Below are 17,491 nucleotides of genomic sequence, written 5' to 3'. Positions count from 1 at the left end.
GGGGAAACATGCAGGGAAGAAGCAGCATAAAATAGGGAGAGATAAAAATGGTGTAGGAAACAGTGGACTCAAAGAACTTAGATGGACAACCCATGGACATGAACTAAGGTTGGGGAATGCTGGAGGGTTGTGGGGGCAGGGTGCAGGGGGGATAAAGGGAGAAAAAATTGGGGAAACTGTAATAGCATAATCAAGAAAAATACTTTAAAAAAGAAACTAAACAAAAAAAATAAAGCAAAAACATCTTTTAAAAGACCTAGTAAAGGTAATAGTACAATTAAAAATGTACTAGGGTAGAAACTAACAAACCTGGGACTTTGTTCCAACATCATACTTCATTAGTCTAATCAGTCATTCTCCCTGAGCCCCCGGTGTCCTCATCTCTACAGTAGACAGAGCGATCCCTGCCCTGCACGTTTAAGGGTTGTTGCTAGTCTCAAATGAGATTGTATATGCAAAAGCAACCGGAAAAGAGTTGAGTCTTTGAGGCAGTTTTTCAAAGCAGTCTTTTTAACACAAGGAATGCATGTCCATTGCAGAAAAAATTTTAAGTGCATAACTCAAAGAAAAAAGGGAAAATCACCAGTATATTCCCCTATTCAAACAGTGGCCCTCAAAACTCGATTCAGGTTGGTAAATTCTGAGTAAAGATCACACATTGCACCACCATCCGTTTTCTTGTTTTAAGTAGTTACATGAGATGTTACCGTTGGAAAAAAACGGAGTGACGAGTACATGGATCCTCTGTACTATTTTTGCTACTTTCTGTGAGTATCTGTAATTAGTTCAAAAATAAGTTATCCAAAAAAGGTCTCATTTGCTTCTGGGTCAGATCTTTGCCGTCTTACCCCAAGGCTACGAACTAGTAGAAGTCTGCAGTCCAGCTTCATTCAAGGCTCCGAGGTAGCCTCACTCACTCCCAGGTCCCCGTGATGTACCACAATGGGGTCACTTGGGCTATAGAAATAATATTGTCAGCAAAAAAAGACAAGCATATTATTACTTCTGAGGCATTCTCTTGGATTGGTTCATTCTCTTGGATTATACGCATTGTGTAAGGAATGCTTTCTAGTATGGTACATTGGCTTCACATTTATATATTGCATGCTTCTCTGCAGGGTGAATTTGTAAATGAATATGTTGGCGAATTAATTGATGAAGAAGAATGCAGATTGCGCATCAAGCGAGCCCACGAGAACAGTGTAACTAATTTTTATATGTTAACTGTTACCAAGGTAAACTCGCGTTGTTTTTTTTTTTAAGAAAAGAAGACTTTTTGTTTTCGTTTTCATGGTCTTAGGTTGAACTCAGTTTCCTCTAATTTGATTTTCTTCAGGCAAAGCATATTGATTAGTAGTAGCCAGTGTGTTCCCCACTGTAATGTGCTAGTTACCTGAGAGTACAAAATGAATGCTTATTGAAGCCTTGTGTGTGTGAGGTGAGACAGCCGTGGGGGTGAAAGTGAACCAGGAATAGGGAGGGCTCACGGAGCTGGGTTTTAGTCCCAGCTCTTCTTAGTCACTGAAAGGCTTGGCTGTCAGTTTATCATTTGAACGAGAGAATGAGCTCTGTAATTCTAAGTTATAAACCACCATTGAAGTTCTGATTTAGCAAAAATTCTACTGTGAAAATTGTTCTGCACATTTAAACTTTTTCTTATTAAGTAGGAGAAATGGATGCTGTCATAAGAGAAATGACAGTAAAACTGCTGGTTTAATACATGCATCAGATAAGCCCTATTTGATGTCCATGATCTCATTTAATTTCTTCAATAGTCCTCTGATTTACTGAGGACAAGAAACTGAGGTCCAGCCATGGCAATGACTTGTTGAACACCTTGATACAGTGTAAGGAAGAGCTGAGGTTAGGACCCATGCTTCCTGTGCCCCAGGCCTTCTTGAAAACCATGTCAGGATATTATTAAAAGTAAGAACTAGAGGTCATGTGGAAGAAGTATTATGTTAACTGATACATCATTGTTTGAACGTTTTACAACTTTTATGAACATACATTTTATGAACATAAAATGCCACTTATTTATGAGTGTTGATGGGCTCCTGAAATCCTGTCCGCCTGCCAGTGACCCCTCCAGCCGTCTTTCCAGCACTTGGGAGGCTCCATCTCCTGGAGCTATCCAGAAGGTCAGAATTTAAATTTAGGGGCCAGATGCTGAGATTTGTACAGTACTTTGGATTTTAAGTAAAAATAGAACAAACAGAAAACTGCTAGCTTTCTGCAGTGGCAGTATCATAACCAACGAGCTTTATCCAGGGCACCCTTATTGCTGATGGAAAAGAAAAAAACTACCAGAGAGTACATCCCTTCCGTCTGTCAAATCTGCAAGTCTTCATTCAGAAGCCAGATTTCTCATTTTCCCTGCTTGCTTTTTATGGCCTAAACTCTCAGCCAACTGCTCCTATTCTAGTTTTTTGCTTCTTGCTCAGAGCAGAAAAGGACGGCCAACAGTGAAACAGCATAGTTCCCATCACAAATAGTTACATGAACTCAAAGCTCTCTAATCAGAAATGCTTTAAAAAGCCCTGGCTGGTGTAGCTCAGTGGATTGAGCATGGGCCTGTGAAGCAAAGGGTGGCTGGTTTGATTCCCAGTCAGGGCACATGCCTGGGTTGCAGGCCGGGTCCCCAGTAGGAGACACATGAGAGGCAACCACACATTGATGTTTCTCTGTCACTCTTTCTCCTTCCTGTCCCCTCTCTCTAAAAATAAATATATAAAATATTTTTTTAAAAAAGAAATACTTTTTCTAAGCTTGTGGCCAGCAAAATCTTCTAAGCAGCATTACTCTGTGATCTGTTTGTTTCTAGAAACAAACTTCAAAAGACACTAAATTCCACTTTATCTTGATTACTCTGGCTGGAATGTCGTCAGATAAAGTACAGAACTTGGTAAATTGCTCAGAGAGCATCACAGGTTCATATCTGTCAGTTGTCGGACATTAGCTGGTAGCAAAATGCCGCTGTCCGGTGGCTCTTGACTGAGTTGGATGTTTCCAAGACAGCTTATGTTTAGTTTTGTCAGAGGTGTCTTTCATTTCTTTTCTTTCTGAAGGACCGTATAATTGATGCTGGCCCAAAAGGAAATTACTCTCGCTTTATGAACCACAGTTGCAATCCAAATTGTGAAACACAAAAATGGACAGTAAATGGAGATGTTCGAGTTGGGCTGTTTGCTCTTTGTGATATTCCTGCAGGTAAAAACAGTAACTTGCTCCCCATGCCTCCCTCCCTAGGAACCAAGTGTATCGTTTGAAAGTGAGACATTTGTCAAGGTTTGATGCTCAAATATTTATTCAAATAACTGTCAATAAAAAGTAAAAATCTCTATCCTGCAAAAGGGAGCTTAGCAAGAGCCTTTCTGTAAGAGAGGATATTACAGAATTTGGTGTATCTGTGATTCTTCTGAACTAATTCTCCATGTTATTGCTGTCTATACAATGTAACCAGAGGGTTAAGCTTTTGTTTTCAAGTATTGAAAGCCTGTGTTAACAGGAACTGGTTTCTTGGTTTGTTTGTTGGGGGTGGGGGGGTTGTTTTAGTTTGAAAGATCAGTGTGTTTCAAATTAAAGACATAAAAGCTTCTGAAACCAGAGTTAACTGCTTTCATTTTTCCTTACCCTTCCAGCATCTTAGCAGCAAAACTTAGTTTCTCCTCTTAATACCTTTGTAGAAAAATGGCTTAAGAAGAGAAACATCGTAGCTAAAAGGTTTAAATTGTATTTCTAGACTCACTGCAGACTGTTCAAACCCAGCTAAGAGAAAGCGGGGGCCTCCTAGTTTGAATCACTGGATCTCTGGTGTACATAGTAACATGCACTTTGAACTCCCTGATCATAAGGCATTAATTACTGGCAACAACGTGGCCGTCATAATTCCATGGTCATACTGTACATGTAGAAAGTAGTAGCAATTAGCTTTAGAAAAGAGAGCTAACTAAACTAGAACCCATTTTTCTCAAGCAGAAATTTCAGAGTCTTGGTCTCTAGTACATAGTTTTTGACCACTTCAGTGAAAAGGATATGATGACTTTTGTAGCATATTTATTTTTGCCACAAGCATTGGTAGATGGGATATTTTCCTGTAGTTATTTTTTTCCCGTTTTTTTTCTTTTTTCCATCACTGTCTGCAGTGTAGAACATGAGGAAGGGGGAAGTTCATGGCAGAATCATGTCTCTTTTATTATGAGAACGTGTCTGTGACAGCATTCTCTTTTCCTTGAGTATGAATATTTATTTCCTTATGTCCTTAGGGATGGAGTTAACTTTTAATTACAACCTGGATTGTCTGGGCAATGGCAGAACGGAGTGCCACTGCGGGGCAGAGAACTGCAGCGGTTTTCTTGGAGTGCGGCCAAAGGTCAGTTGTGCGGGTACCCAGAGTAGACGTGGGGCTGTTGACAAGACTTGTTCACGGCCATATCAGGAAGAGCTGGCTGATGGGAGCCTGGTTTAGTTTGCAGACCTTCACTTGTGCTTACCCAGACTTGAGACTCTTTCTAATGAAGCATATCTTAGTGAGATCTATTAGGTTCTAAAGAGGTATTTGTATGTCTGATAGAATTTGAAGCTAGCAAAATCCTTTTTGAGAACTTTAAAAAAATTTACGATATACTAAAAACCATTGAATTATACACTTTAAAATGGTGACTTTAATGGTATGTGAATTGTATCTCAGCGTCTTCGCAATTTTTAAAAAAAGCACCTATTCAGAAATCAGTGAAAACAAAGCCTTATTGTTATTTTAAGATTTTATTTATTTATTTTTTAGAAAGAGGGGAAGGGAGGTAGAGAGGGAGAGAAACATCAATGTGTGGTGTCCTCTCACGTAACTCCAACTGGGGATATGGCCTGCAACCCAGGCATGTGCCCTGACTAGGAATCGAACCAGTGACCCTTTGGTTCACAGCCCACATGCAATCCACTGAGCTACACCAGCCAGGGCCGAAGCCTCATTTTTATAATAACACTGTAACGGGATAAGTCCTGGTGTTTTTAGTTTGTTGAGCAGCACATGAATTTAAATGAATGTGTTGTAGGATTTTCCCTCCCCTTGGAAAGCTTCGTGCTCTGTGATCATTAACACTGTGATCCTTTTTCTGACAATAAATAAAATAAGTAAAACTCTGATCTTTTTCTCCGGCCAGTCGGCATGTGTGTCAACAACTGAAGAAAGGGCAAAAAATGCTAAGCTGAAGCAGAAGAGACGGAAAATCAAAACAGAACCAAAGCAGATGCATGAAGATTACTGTTTTCAATGTGGAGATGGTGGAGAGCTGGTCATGTGTGACAAAAAAGACTGTCCCAAAGCATACCACCTCCTATGCCTTAACCTGACTCAGCCACCATATGGTAAGCGGGACCTTGTAGCCCCTTTCTCTGACTTGCATTTTTGCCACCTGTGCGTAACTCAGAATATGCTCCACTCTCCTTAGTGGAGCTGTGGAATGGGAATCACTGAGTAGGACAAACAACCATAGCAAACAAAAATTATGCTAGTGAAAATCTGTCTCTTTGCAAATTTGGGATACCAGTGAGCCAGCAAGGATTGATTGGCTGCTTCTTTATTATTTCCATGGGTGAGAACTTTGGACAGTATCTCACATCTAGCCCTAAGGACACACTCAGCCAGACCAGTGTTTGGCTGAAATTTGGAGTTGAATTCAGTCTCTAGTCAGAGAAGGTGAGAACTTGGGTTTTTCATGGGTAATCAAGACAGGCACTAACTTGGGCTCATTTCTCCCCCACCTCACCCCCAATTAGGAAAGTGGGAATGCCCGTGGCATCAGTGCAATGAGTGCAGCAGCGCAGCTGTTTCCTTCTGCGAGTTCTGTCCACATTCCTTTTGTAAAGATCATGAAAAGGGAGCTCTGGTTCCCTCTGCACTGGAAGGCCTTCTCTGCTGCTCTGAACATGACCCCGAGTCTCCTGTGTCACCAGAATACTGGAGCAAGATCAAATGTAAATTGGAATCACAAGATCATGGAGAAGAAGTAAAAGAATAAATGGGTGGTGATTTCCGTTTTTTCTTTTTATTTAAATGGGGGGGGGGAGCAAAAAATGAGTTGATGACGCATTTGCAAGAGGAGAGACCACGGCAGTGCACACAGCCCTCACCATCAGTACTGCCTTATTAAGTGGGAGCCTGCCCCTGCAGGAGAAGCAGCTAGTGATATCTGGTTTTCTGTTTTGTTTTGTTGGTTGGAGGATTCTTTTGTGTGTGTGTGGCGGGGGGGCGTTGATTCCCTTGGTCCTTTCTTGCCTCTTGTGCTTCAGTGTCTTGCAGCCAGAAAAGGAAATGTCTTTGCTTTTAAAATAAGAGCAAGGAGAAAAGAAAGTTTGTCAATAGATAAATGTAAAGTCTATGATGCGTTCCTTGGGTGTTAAAAGCAAAAGTCACCATCATTCCTTTATTTATTTTCATTTAAAAATTTTTGAGAAGTGTAGTTCAGATAGTCGTGTGTGTGTGTGTGTGTGTGTGTGTGTTGAGTAGGAATTGGAGAAAGCCCTCTAGCAAAGGATAATGATGATCTTTATATACCTCTTTACTGAATAGTGGGTAGGCTAACTTCTCTTTCCCTTCCAAATGTCTCTCATAGTGTTAGAGAAACATTCTATGGAAGTATCGAATCTGGCCTCTTGCAAACACAATGCCTCAATGGATTTTACCTCCGTGGTCTTCAAACCAGGGGGGCGTTGTGATATGATAAGTTTACATAGAAAGGTATATAATGTGTTTCTTGGTTTTGTTTTGGAGGAAAAAAGAGAAATGGAGGTACTTACTGAGTTTGGAATGTTTCCCATTAACAGTGGGTGTTTTTGATGAAGTGTGTTTATGTGGACAGGGATGCATAGTGTTAGAGTGGTCATTCCTGTTCCTTGACACATCGATAAAGGCAGCTAAAGGAAGAGGAATGGCACAGACCAAAAAAGCTGGGTCATATAAGCACCATTTTCTGTCACACTCTGGTCTGACTTGGGAAGAATTGAGGACATTTTATCTTCTGTCTCTTCTTCCCTCCCCTAATCAAACATTCCCTTTGTCAGCTGACCCCTCAGTCTTGTTTCCTGGTGAAACTCACAAATGAATTTGAATTGTATTTGAATAACTCCTTTTGGTTTAGTTTCTATTGGGGGGGGGAACATCCCAAAGTTGTATGTCAACAATTTCTATTTAGTGTTATCCAGTACTTAAAATCGCCCACATGGAAGGAGGGAGGGGAAACACTTCTACAGGGTATGTGAGAGCCACACAAACGTACTTCATCTTTGGAAGCACTTAGGGGAAGCTCCCCCAAAAGCAGTGTTAGCGAACACGGTTGGCTGTGATGCTTGGATCTCATAATTCAAGTCTACCAAGATGTCTGCCCACAAAACTCACTTGCTTTTAATGCTTAGGAATATGTATATTCCAGTATTCCTTGTATGAAACAATTAGTAATGTCAGACATTGTTGTAACACTGTACTAAGTAGAAGTCTAGAATTAGCTTGAATGAATGTTAACTTGCTCTGTGAATTTTGACTGCCTACAACTGCTGGTACCTGGTGGCATTTGTTTTCCCCCAAGAAGAACCTAGTGACCTTGTGAAGGTAGGGAGGGTAGATGCTCCAGCACATTCCTTCGGTTGTGTTACGTGTGTTCCTTTTTCTTATCAATCTAGAGCTCTTCTCTGGAAAACAAGAAGAAAAGCTGTTTTGTGCCTCTCTTTTTTTTTTTGTACGTAAATGTGCAATTATACTGGATTTTGTCTTGTAAAAAAAACAAAACAAAACAAAAAACACTACATTTCCTTTACTTAAGCTCCTAAACTGCCATTTGCCTGATTCTGGCAATTAATTCTGAGGTAACTTATTGGGCCTCCAATAATTCTATTGATTAGATATGGTCCCAAAAGAAAGAGCAAAATGGAAATGCTATACATGTTACCAACTATAATTGCTACAGGTAACATGAATCATATCTCACCAAAACACTAAACTTTGCTCTTGAACAATTATATACTTTGATGTCCTTTTAAAAAATAATTTAAGAAAATCTAGGTTTTATCATACTAAAACTTTATTTTATATATGTATATGATAAATGTTTGCTTTTTAAAACTTACTAACATGAAGGATTTCCTTTAATATTTGAAATGCAACTCTTGTTGAAGCAGTATCCAACATGAAATCTTATCTCGTTAGTGCTATTTAATATCTGAGACTTTTATATGGTAAGCCAGGGTATATCCTGTATACTGCAAACACCTTAGGTTTAAGTATTTTTATGCAGTTTCTTCATTGTGCCACATTTTGTTTGTATATCTATAACAGAGCTCTGCTGAGTCTTCTTAATCTGGCGGGGCAGGAGGGTGTGGTGACTAATAGGGCCGCTCTGCCGTTTCAGAAACCAGGGTAGAGAGTGAAGAGCTACCCACAGCCCTGGAGTCTTTGCCCACGGGTGTTCTCTAACTGTCCCGACAGCGGTGTCAGTCATGCCAAGGAGCTCTTCTCACACCTCCATTGGGTCACTGTCAACCTACTTGATATATTGTAAAGATGCAGGTCCTAGAAGCAAAAAAAGCAAGTTGTGCTTTTAAGTGTGCATAGTATACACGCACTGTGCTTGCCTGGGCTTCACCAGTGAAATATTCCAAAAGACGTATTGCTCACTCACAGCCAGAGGTTGGCATTTGTTAACTTTTAACAAACTATAGAAATGATCCCTGAAAGTATAGTCTTGTTAACTTTTAAATCTGTATGTGGTCAGAGCATAAATTGTTGGGTTTTTATTCTTGCCCCAAAATGAAATAACTTAAAACAGCAGGAGATAATGGTGGTATTTTTTTTACCCTCATGCTGATTGTTTAGAGGAAGAAGTGAATACGATTTTAGATAATCAGCAGAAGTGTCAGAAATTGGATGGGTCACAACTAAAGATGGAATCCGGGGAAAGGATTCAGGTGCTGTGGAGTGCAGGGAAGGGCTGGTCCTGGCCGCAGTCAGGCATCAGGAGCGCTGCCCACAGCCCACTGAGGAGGCCAGGAACCCTTCATTCCTGGAAGGCTGAAGCAGCTGGAGGATGTGATTCACTTTTTAAATGTTTAATCAGGGCTAGAATTAGGAGTGAGGTGGGGTTTATTTTCATTCTTGTTTTAACAAGTTCCCAGTCTAAATTCTCAAAAATAGTCTGGCCTAAGCTATGGAATGGGCTGATTTTTAGAATCATTGAACTTTGGATATTTCTGTGTGTTCATGTCAGGAACATATCTCAACTAAATAATAATAATAGGGGCAAGTAAGGCTGCTCCCAGTTCCTTTCTGTCATTTCCAAATATTTGGAAACATGCCTGTAAATAATGTTGTAAAATTCTGAGATAATCATGTAAAGGACTCCTAGACAGGGCCGGCTCTTGAACAACTTTCTCTCTTGGTTCATGCAATGGGGGTTCCTTCTTGAGCAGCTTGTTGCATGGTGTGTGTTCCAATCAGGGCCAAGCCCTGATCTGCAGTTGGGAAACAGGCAGCGAGGCCAGTTATATAGAATGTAATCTCTGGACTACCCAGCATCTGTTGCTTGTCTTTCATTTCATTTTTAAAGAAAAGCTCTTCCTCTAGCTTCCACCTTCAAGTCAAGGTACTGCTACTTGCCATATCCCAACAGGATAAGAAAACAAGGTACCTTGGAGTCCTTGCAGCTTGGGAAGCTTACGTTTGATGTACTTGTGCATGAGGTATGACAACACTGGGAAGTTGCTTAATGAGCAGTGCAGATTAGTTTTTGTATTACTTCTTACAAGGCTGATGCGTCTAGCCATCCCAAGTTGTCCAAGTTGCAGCAGACATGAAGTGATCGTTTGGAATCATTTCCTTTGGCCTAGGGCCATGTAGAATTGGTCTCTGGTTATTGGTAAACAAAGAGGAGAACTTGCTTCCATTTTCAGATAAGCTAGGGAAAAGATATAGACAGCTTTGTCATGTATTAACAGATATTGAAAAGTTGGAAATTTGTATATACTGAAATCTACCAACTTTTTTTCTGGGGTGGGGCACAGGGGGAAAAGAGGGTTATATTAGGGTAAGGGTGGGGAATGATAATGTTTACCACAGGTACGAAGTAGTCACTTTAACATTGAGACCTCTGCCTCATTGAATTCAGGTTTTTTAAGTACTTGAAATTCTTCAGATTCTCCTTATTTTAACAGTTATTTTAAAATTTATGAAGTAGAAGCATTGTTTTGTATACTGTTTTGAAAATAAATAGCCTAGTCTCCTATCCTCTTTCACTTGGGTTAAAGGTGAAGTTCTGCAAATGGGAGAGCATGTTCACAGTAGAATCTCAGATTTAATGTACACATTTGAGGGAAAGATTCCTGCATGGGATACCAGCAGCATTTTTATGAATATTTTCTATGTATGCTCTTTATTTTGTCATTTTGTCATTTTGTCAACCCAAGCACCTCTTCTTTCCTTTTAATATATGCTTATGTAGGGAAAACACAGAAATTTGCACTTATGTTACACTCCTGAAATGCTGGGTGTAACCTGTGTGTTTCAAAAACCATTTCCATTTTTTTTTCCACTGGTCCATTGCTTAAGTGTCAAGTTCAGGTGCTTGTGGCACATATGTGTGAAAGGGAAGGAGAAGAGAATTACCTGGCCTTTGGTAGCCTCTGAGAGTCATTAACGTGCAAATAAAAGGGAAAAGGTGAATAGTTGCCAAAGTCATTTACTCGGTCCTTAGTTCTCTTATGTGACATTCCTGTGTCTGCATATTGACGAGAAAGCAGCCTCAGGTCCCAGTGCTCCCCTTTCTGCCAGCCACAGACTTCTAATGTGTGGGGATGGCTCTCATTATCCCTCACATTACCTAGATTAGGTATTTGTAAGGTGTTCTTGTCAGTTTGGAAGTGGACTGGATAAAATTTATTTTTACTTTGTTGTCATTTATATCGTTCCTTATGACATTTGTACTGTCACATGCCCTATGTTAAAAAAGAAAATCATTATTTGCCACCAACAACCAAGATGCTAAATGATTACATTTAGCTAATAATAAGATTCTTTTTATATACAAGGGTGTGTGCATAATTGGTATTGATATGAGGAATTCATTTGTACTCGTGATAATTGCACAACAAACACAGATACCTACAGATTGTTTTCATTTCCTTGTGATCTTAATCTATGATAACAACCTTTGTAGATTGGTTATTTCTGTACTTTGTTTATCTATAATAAACTTTGTAGATCCTGTGAAATGTTATTTTGCCTAAATCACTTGAGACTTGAGTCTTTAATAACAAAGCATCGATATTCACTAAAGTCAATCTCTTTTTGAGTTTCTGTGACTTGGCTAGAAGCTTGACACTAAGGGATTAGTGTTAATTTTCCCTGGGGGTGTTCCACTAGGGCATTACTGTATATTGACTTGATGTTGCTACACAGACTTTAAGATATATGATATTTTGGGGATTATGTTGATCGACCTATGTTTTATTGCATAGTGTGAAATGTGCAAAGCTTGGTTAACCTGTATATAGATAGCTTATTGTTGACTAGTTATCGTGTATTTAGGATTGCCTGTACTATTTAAGCTGCTTACTGCTGTGTGTGCTGGTAGGAACATATAATTTTCGTATATTTACTGAGATGTTGCCTTTTTTATTTTACAAATACTTTGGAATTGAAATGTTTGGGGGGGGTTGTTTTAGGGTGTTTTTTTAATTTTTGCTTCCATGAGGATTAATTTGGAAAGGTTTTTAATGACATTCCACTGGTTTCAGATTTTGCTTGAGATTGACTTCAATAAATTGTCCTGTATGTTCAAAATTAAATATGTGGACTTGTTCATTGCCTGCACTTTCTTGCTATAACTCACTGGGCTCGAGGCTTTCATGGGAGGGAGGGGACCTACCTCGGGGGCTGCATGGCCCAGTACGCACATCCTCAGGCAGTGACGCCTGCAGCACAGCAAGTCCTGAGTGAGTGCCAAGTACATATTTCTTCAAAATGCTATGCTGCTAGTAAACTTGGACCCGAAAATGCAGAGGTTTGTTTTGTGTTCGTGGAAGAAATGTCCTTAGAGAATGTTGCTACCTCCTTTGATGTGTTAAGAGAATATCCAGGCACTACCCACTTGGCCGAGTACGTGACTGGGAGATTGCCGTCATTTTTAGCCCATTGGTTTATCAGACGGAAAGGTAACTGCTGCTGGGCAGGGCAGTGCGAAAACAACATTGCTTGCGTTTCATTCCTTTGGCTAGGTGATGCTCTGAGAACCACGCGAAGCTGCCACTCCCTCCTAAGTGGGCAGTAAGGAAGTGGCTGACCGCCTCCTCGCAGTTCCCGACCGACCGCCAGAGGGCGGTGGCGGCCGCCGAGATCCAGACTGCGGGGAGGGGTGGGGAGGGGTGGGGCGGGGCGGGGCGGGGCGGGGCGACGCGACTTCGAATCCTGTGCGGCGGCAGTCACGTCAGTGCGTCGGCGGGACCACTCAGTGCAGCGGGATGGAGCAGATGAGGAAGGCAGCAGCGACCTTTGGGGCCGAACTGGGTGTGCGCATTGTGCTGTTCGCGATCTTCCGGTAAGTGGTCTCTCGGGTCAGACCCCAAGTCCCCACACCCTCTTATAGGCACAGGGCAGGAGGGCGCCACTCCCTCCCCGCAGCCCCCAGCTCTTAAGCTCTGCGCCCCAAGGTCCGGATCATTCCTTGGGCAGCCCAGAGAAAGCTAACCAACGTGCTCCCCACGTTTTTGTTCCCCTTTAGGGTAACAGACCTTCTGCCCCCCTTCCAAAGGGTTATCCAACCTGAGGAGATGTGGCTTTACCGGAATCCGTATGTGGAAGCCGAGTATTTCCCCACCAAGCCGATGTTTGTGCGTAGAGAACGAGCCCTTCTTCTGCCCCTTGACACTCACTGCTGTGCTTCAATGCTGGGAAGCATCCTGGTTCCTTATTGTCTTCGCAGGGAACTTACTGCTCCCTCTGTTGATGTCCTAAGATTTTGCTTCCTAATGTTTAAGATCCAGATTTAGAGAGCAGCTAGCCTTCTGTTTTGGCTCAAGAGCCGTGTTCTGTGAGCTGTTCCTTGGGATGGCCTGGGGTAGCTGGTCATTTAGAACGGCGCTGTTTTCTGGCAGAACTGCCCAGTGCCCACTTAACGCACAGACACCGAGATGCAAACTCTGTCTGTTCTGGGAACGGTGGGGGCTTATGCATGTCTGTCACTGCCATCCCTCTTCGCTATAGGAGTTCCTTTGACAATTAGTTCCATGGTTTGTTTGGTTTTTCACGTTTCACATGTTCTGGTTCAGGCCATCACATTTCTCTCTCCACTGACTTTGATCCTCCTGGCCAAATGTCTCAAGAAGGCAGACACGACAGACAGCAAACAAGCTTGCCTGGGTAAGAACTAATCCTTTCTAGCTGGTGTCTTAGCACCAGACTGAGAGGACAGGGGTTGTGACCTCAGTGGCCTCCACACACTGAGGCCTATGTTCCTGAAGTAAGTGTCTGTCCCCTGCACCCCACTTGTTACCTGTGAGACAGAAGAATGGCAGGGTAAGAACTTGGCTAACCTCGCAGGTATGCCTAAGTGCCTTGGATTATGTGTGCCTCAGAAATGTCTTCAGCCTCGTGTAGTAGTTCTCCCTGTTCTACACCGGAACAGTCAGTCATGGGGGGCCAAAATTATTTTCATACTCGACTCTGGTTGGAGCCTGACCATTCCCCTATCTCGGAAAGGTCTTAATGAGACAGTGACCATGCAGTTCCTCCTAGGCCAATGCCACTAACCGTAAGTTTCTTTGCTTTCCAGCTGCCAGCCTTGCCCTGGTTCTGAATGGTGTCTTTACCAACACAATAAAACTGATAGTGGGGAGGTAAGTGACAAGAGTTTGCCACCCAGGGTCTGCCTCAGTCATTACCTCCACCAGAGAGTTGGTTATCGGCACTCCAGCACATCTTTATCCTTTCTTCTTTATTCTCAGCCTGTTCTTTCTTCCCTCCTTACACCGTAGTCCTGCAGGTGACACCTGGGTTCTTTTCTGTCTGAACAGCATTTGCCACTGACAGACACAGCAGTCAGTGTCCTCTAGAGTACCCCTTGAAGCTGCAGTGTGATGTGCTCTTTGCCCTAAAAAATAATCACATGCTGGAGTGGCTTTTTCCCCCGTGAATAAAATACTGACCCTGGAAATAAGGCATTTCTCTTGGTGGTGACTATCCTAATCCGGTCTCATTATTTTGCCTGAGACACGACTTGACCAATAGTTAATACAATTATTGATGTCTGATACACCAAAAAATAATTTCTGGAGTTGTAAACAATCACTGTTCAGACCATGCTTATTTTTTCCAGGCCACGCCCAGACTTCTTCTACCGTTGCTTCCCTGATGGGCAAGCCCATTCTGACTTGACATGCACAGGAGATGAGGACGTGGTGAATGAGGGCCGTAAGAGCTTTCCTAGTGGACATTCTTCCTGTATGCATACCATGTGGGCTCTACTATGCTGTTTGGGGATCACTGAATTAAATGTAGGAACATCTCACTACTCTTGTTCTTGTATCTAGAAATTGGACAAACCCCACCCTCTTTTTTTAAGGGCCCTAAGATTTCACAAGAGTGAGCCTCGAATATTGTGGTAAATATTTTTAAGAATAGGGGAGGTAGTTTACCTTCATGAGATTTGAACATTTTATTACTGTATTATTTGCTAGATCCTACCATCTTGTACTAATCATAAAAATACTAACTGACCTTTATTGATACTGTGTGTCGGGTGTTTTAGAAAACATTTTAGATTCTTACCTCATCTGACACTGTGATTTCCATTAGTATCCAGGGACGTGGATACTATTATTTTTGTGATTCCCATTTATACATGAGCAAACTAAGGCATCAAGAACCTAAATAACCTACTCTAAGTCATACAGCTAGTATTCCAAAAACTATTCTTAGGATATTAGCTTCTGACACAAAATAAAGTCCTTTACTTTTCCTTTTGTTTCATCTTCCTTATAATCAGTGATCTACTCCGGAAATAAACCAAAAAAAAGGGATAAAACATGTTCATGTCCCCTGGCTGCCTATTATCAGATTAGTGAGGTAGCTTCCTTTAAAAGGCACACACTTACAGGTTTTTCCTCTTCTAGTTGCATTTGCTGGTCTGGCCTTTGCTTCCTTCTACCTGGCAGGGAAGTTACATTGCTTCACACCACAAGGTCGTGGGAAATCTTGGAGGTTCTGTGCCTTTCTATCACCTCTGTTTTTTGCAACTGTGATTGCACTGTCCCGGACCTGTGACTACAAGCATCATTGGCAAGGTAAGTAAGGTATTCATGCCATGGAAGCTTCCACGTATCACTCATCACCATATCTCTAGGACTTGGTGCAAAGGAGATGCTCGCTAAGTATCTGTTGAATAGAGAAAGAATTGAGTATGGGATGGTCTGGGTTCTGTACTAAGAGCATGCATTTATAAGTATATGGAAGATGAGAAAGTGCACTGTTACCTTTTAAAGAGATTACCCAGGAGGAACTGTTTTAGATTTTCCCATTATTTTGAAGCATCATAATTCAGAATAACAAACCTCAAAGCTCCATTTGTTTACTGTCTTAAAATAAAAATCAGGTTCACTGCATGAGATTTTTTTCAGAAATGAAATTAAAATTCAAGAAAATATAAAATTGTAATTATCTTCACAAAAAAAAACCCCACCAATTTTGCCCAGAGAGCATTAGGTGACCTATTTTAAAAAATAGACACTTTTCATAAAGAGAGGAAGCCCTGAAAGGCTTATTCCTTCCTCTAGAACTCTAAATGATGAAAATTGTTAATAGCACAAAATGAACCTGTTATTTTTCTGAATAAAAAAAATTCAATCGAGTGTACTTGGAAAAAGACTTCTGATATTTACTTAACTAAAGATGTGTTTTGATTTGATGTTTAGAGAACAATCTAATACAGATAATCCAGTGTAAACTGTATGATCAAACTGAGAAAGCCCCAAACTTGGGTTTTTGCAGGCCAAACAATCAGAATAACCTGGAGGGCCAAGTTCTCTATGTGCTGAGCTAATGTGATTTAAGAGTCTACTATGATTAAGAGAAGACTTTATCTCCTCTCTCTTCTAGATGTACTAGTTGGATCCATGATTGGCCTGACATTTGCCTATGTCTGCTACAGGCAGTATTATCCTCCTCTGACCGATGCAGAATGCCACAAACCATTTCACAACAGAGTTGTACTTTCCAACGCACAAAAGATTTCTAGTGATCCTTATCATTTCGATGTTTAGAAATTGGAGCTACCTCTATGGAGAACAGTAGGTGAATCAGCCCTTCCTATCTGGACCCTGGTAAGATAAGAATGTCTTACCTTTTGACCTCTAAAGAGGTACAGTGAGGACATCAGTGCTTCATATTTGCTTCCAAATGATTGTGCAGTTTTGCCCCAGGTCACATGAATTTAACATGAGGAGTCAAAGATCTTTTTTACTATGGTATGCCACACATTCTGATAAAGAGATCTTTCAGTAGTCCTCCAATAGCTTGTGAATCTGGTCCATTAGATTAGTATCCCAAGATCTACAGTGTTTTTAGATTTAATTTAAATGCTGTTCTTGGAAGGATCTTGTCACAAAGAAGCCTTTACATAGCTCCACTTTATCCTAGGAGCTAAGTTAATTATCAAAACGTCATTTTCCATACCTCAAAACCTTAAAATTTAGGGGCATGACTAACTAAATTATTTTGGTTTGGTTTACTTTTTCTGGTGACAATTCCTTAAAGCCTTAAAGAGGAAAGTGTCTGTTTCTGTCTTGTTTACCATTGTTATGCATATCTTATCCAAGTCCCCCCAGATAATACTGTGGGCATAAATAATCTGTCAAATTACTAAGTAAAACAAAAAATGGTTAGGAGTATGGTTTCAGTGCTAACAACTGATGACTGTTACTACCTCATTGGTCCTTAACTGAGCTCAGGAGTTTCCCTCCCTTCATGACTGAAGCTCTGCCCAAACATATCAACTTTGCCAACTACCTAAGGCAAGAAAGAAAAATTACAGATATCATTATGTGGAAGACAAATCTTTTTCTGTCCCTTCTTCACAATGAGCTATAAGGAATAATTATACCATCAGAATTAATGCTATAGTGTCTGCAGTTACTTTCTCTTTATTGAGATTTTATGTTAAATATGACCTTGTCTTATGTATTTCTTCCTATAAATTTTCAGTATATTTCTTTTCTCCAGTAAATGTGATATTCAAATAAAATGGTGAATGTGCTTTTTTAAATATGTAAGTACCACTTGAGAGCTGGAACATTTTCACAGTAAAACAACTGGTTTCCTCATCTGACATAAGTGATTCAACTACAGTAGTGGCAATCACAATATTTACCTTATAACTGCCATGCTTTAAATTCTTTTTTTTTTTAATTCTGAACTACATCTGCCTATAACAATGAAAACACCAGTAAAGGGACTTAA

At 40.8% G+C, this 17,491-nt stretch overlaps 2 protein-coding genes across 8 annotated transcripts in view; both read left to right on the top strand.

The window, feature by feature from the left end:
• Nucleotides 1-11,820, top strand: part of NSD3 (nuclear receptor binding SET domain protein 3) — a 111,475-nt gene extending 99,655 nt beyond the window's left edge. For 4 of the 5 annotated variants that reach the window (XM_037055381.1, XM_037055379.1, XM_037055376.1 and 1 more), the window contains 5 exons: nucleotides 1,119-1,235; nucleotides 3,069-3,210; nucleotides 4,266-4,372; nucleotides 5,160-5,364; nucleotides 5,776-11,820. In XM_037055381.1, the coding sequence (XP_036911276.1) occupies nucleotides 1,119-1,235; nucleotides 3,069-3,210; nucleotides 4,266-4,372; nucleotides 5,160-5,364; nucleotides 5,776-6,017 (813 nt within the window). In that variant the 3' untranslated portion in view covers nucleotides 6,018-11,820. The remainder of the gene's footprint in view (nucleotides 1-1,118; nucleotides 1,236-3,068; nucleotides 3,211-4,265; nucleotides 4,373-5,159; nucleotides 5,365-5,775) is intronic. The other variant, XM_037055378.1, reaches the window with a different exon arrangement.
• A 641-nt stretch (nucleotides 11,821-12,461) lies between these two features.
• Nucleotides 12,462-17,276, top strand: PLPP5 (phospholipid phosphatase 5). Of its 3 annotated transcripts, none has more exons than XM_037055374.1 (7): nucleotides 12,462-12,578; nucleotides 12,762-12,870; nucleotides 13,309-13,399; nucleotides 13,812-13,875; nucleotides 14,355-14,449; nucleotides 15,151-15,321; nucleotides 16,133-17,276. In XM_037055374.1, exons 1-7 carry the CDS (start codon nucleotides 12,502-12,504, stop codon nucleotides 16,294-16,296), a joined length of 771 nt encoding a protein of 256 aa, XP_036911269.1. In that variant the 5' UTR covers nucleotides 12,462-12,501; the 3' UTR covers nucleotides 16,297-17,276. The 3 variants fall into 3 exon arrangements, with proteins under 3 accessions (XP_036911269.1, XP_036911268.1, XP_036911270.1); XM_037055373.1 differs by having other exon boundaries at nucleotides 14,355-14,479; XM_037055375.1 differs by having other exon boundaries at nucleotides 14,355-14,532.
• Nucleotides 17,277-17,491: the final 215 nt, after the last annotated feature.

Source organism: Sturnira hondurensis, unplaced genomic scaffold (genome assembly GCF_014824575.4).
Source record: "Sturnira hondurensis isolate 20B ecotype Veracruz unplaced genomic scaffold, ASM1482457v3 Scaffold0008640, whole genome shotgun sequence".
NCBI lineage: Eukaryota > Metazoa > Chordata > Mammalia > Chiroptera > Phyllostomidae > Sturnira > Sturnira hondurensis.
The sequence above is the reverse complement of the archived record's forward strand: the minus strand, read 5'-3'. Positions and strand labels throughout refer to the sequence as shown.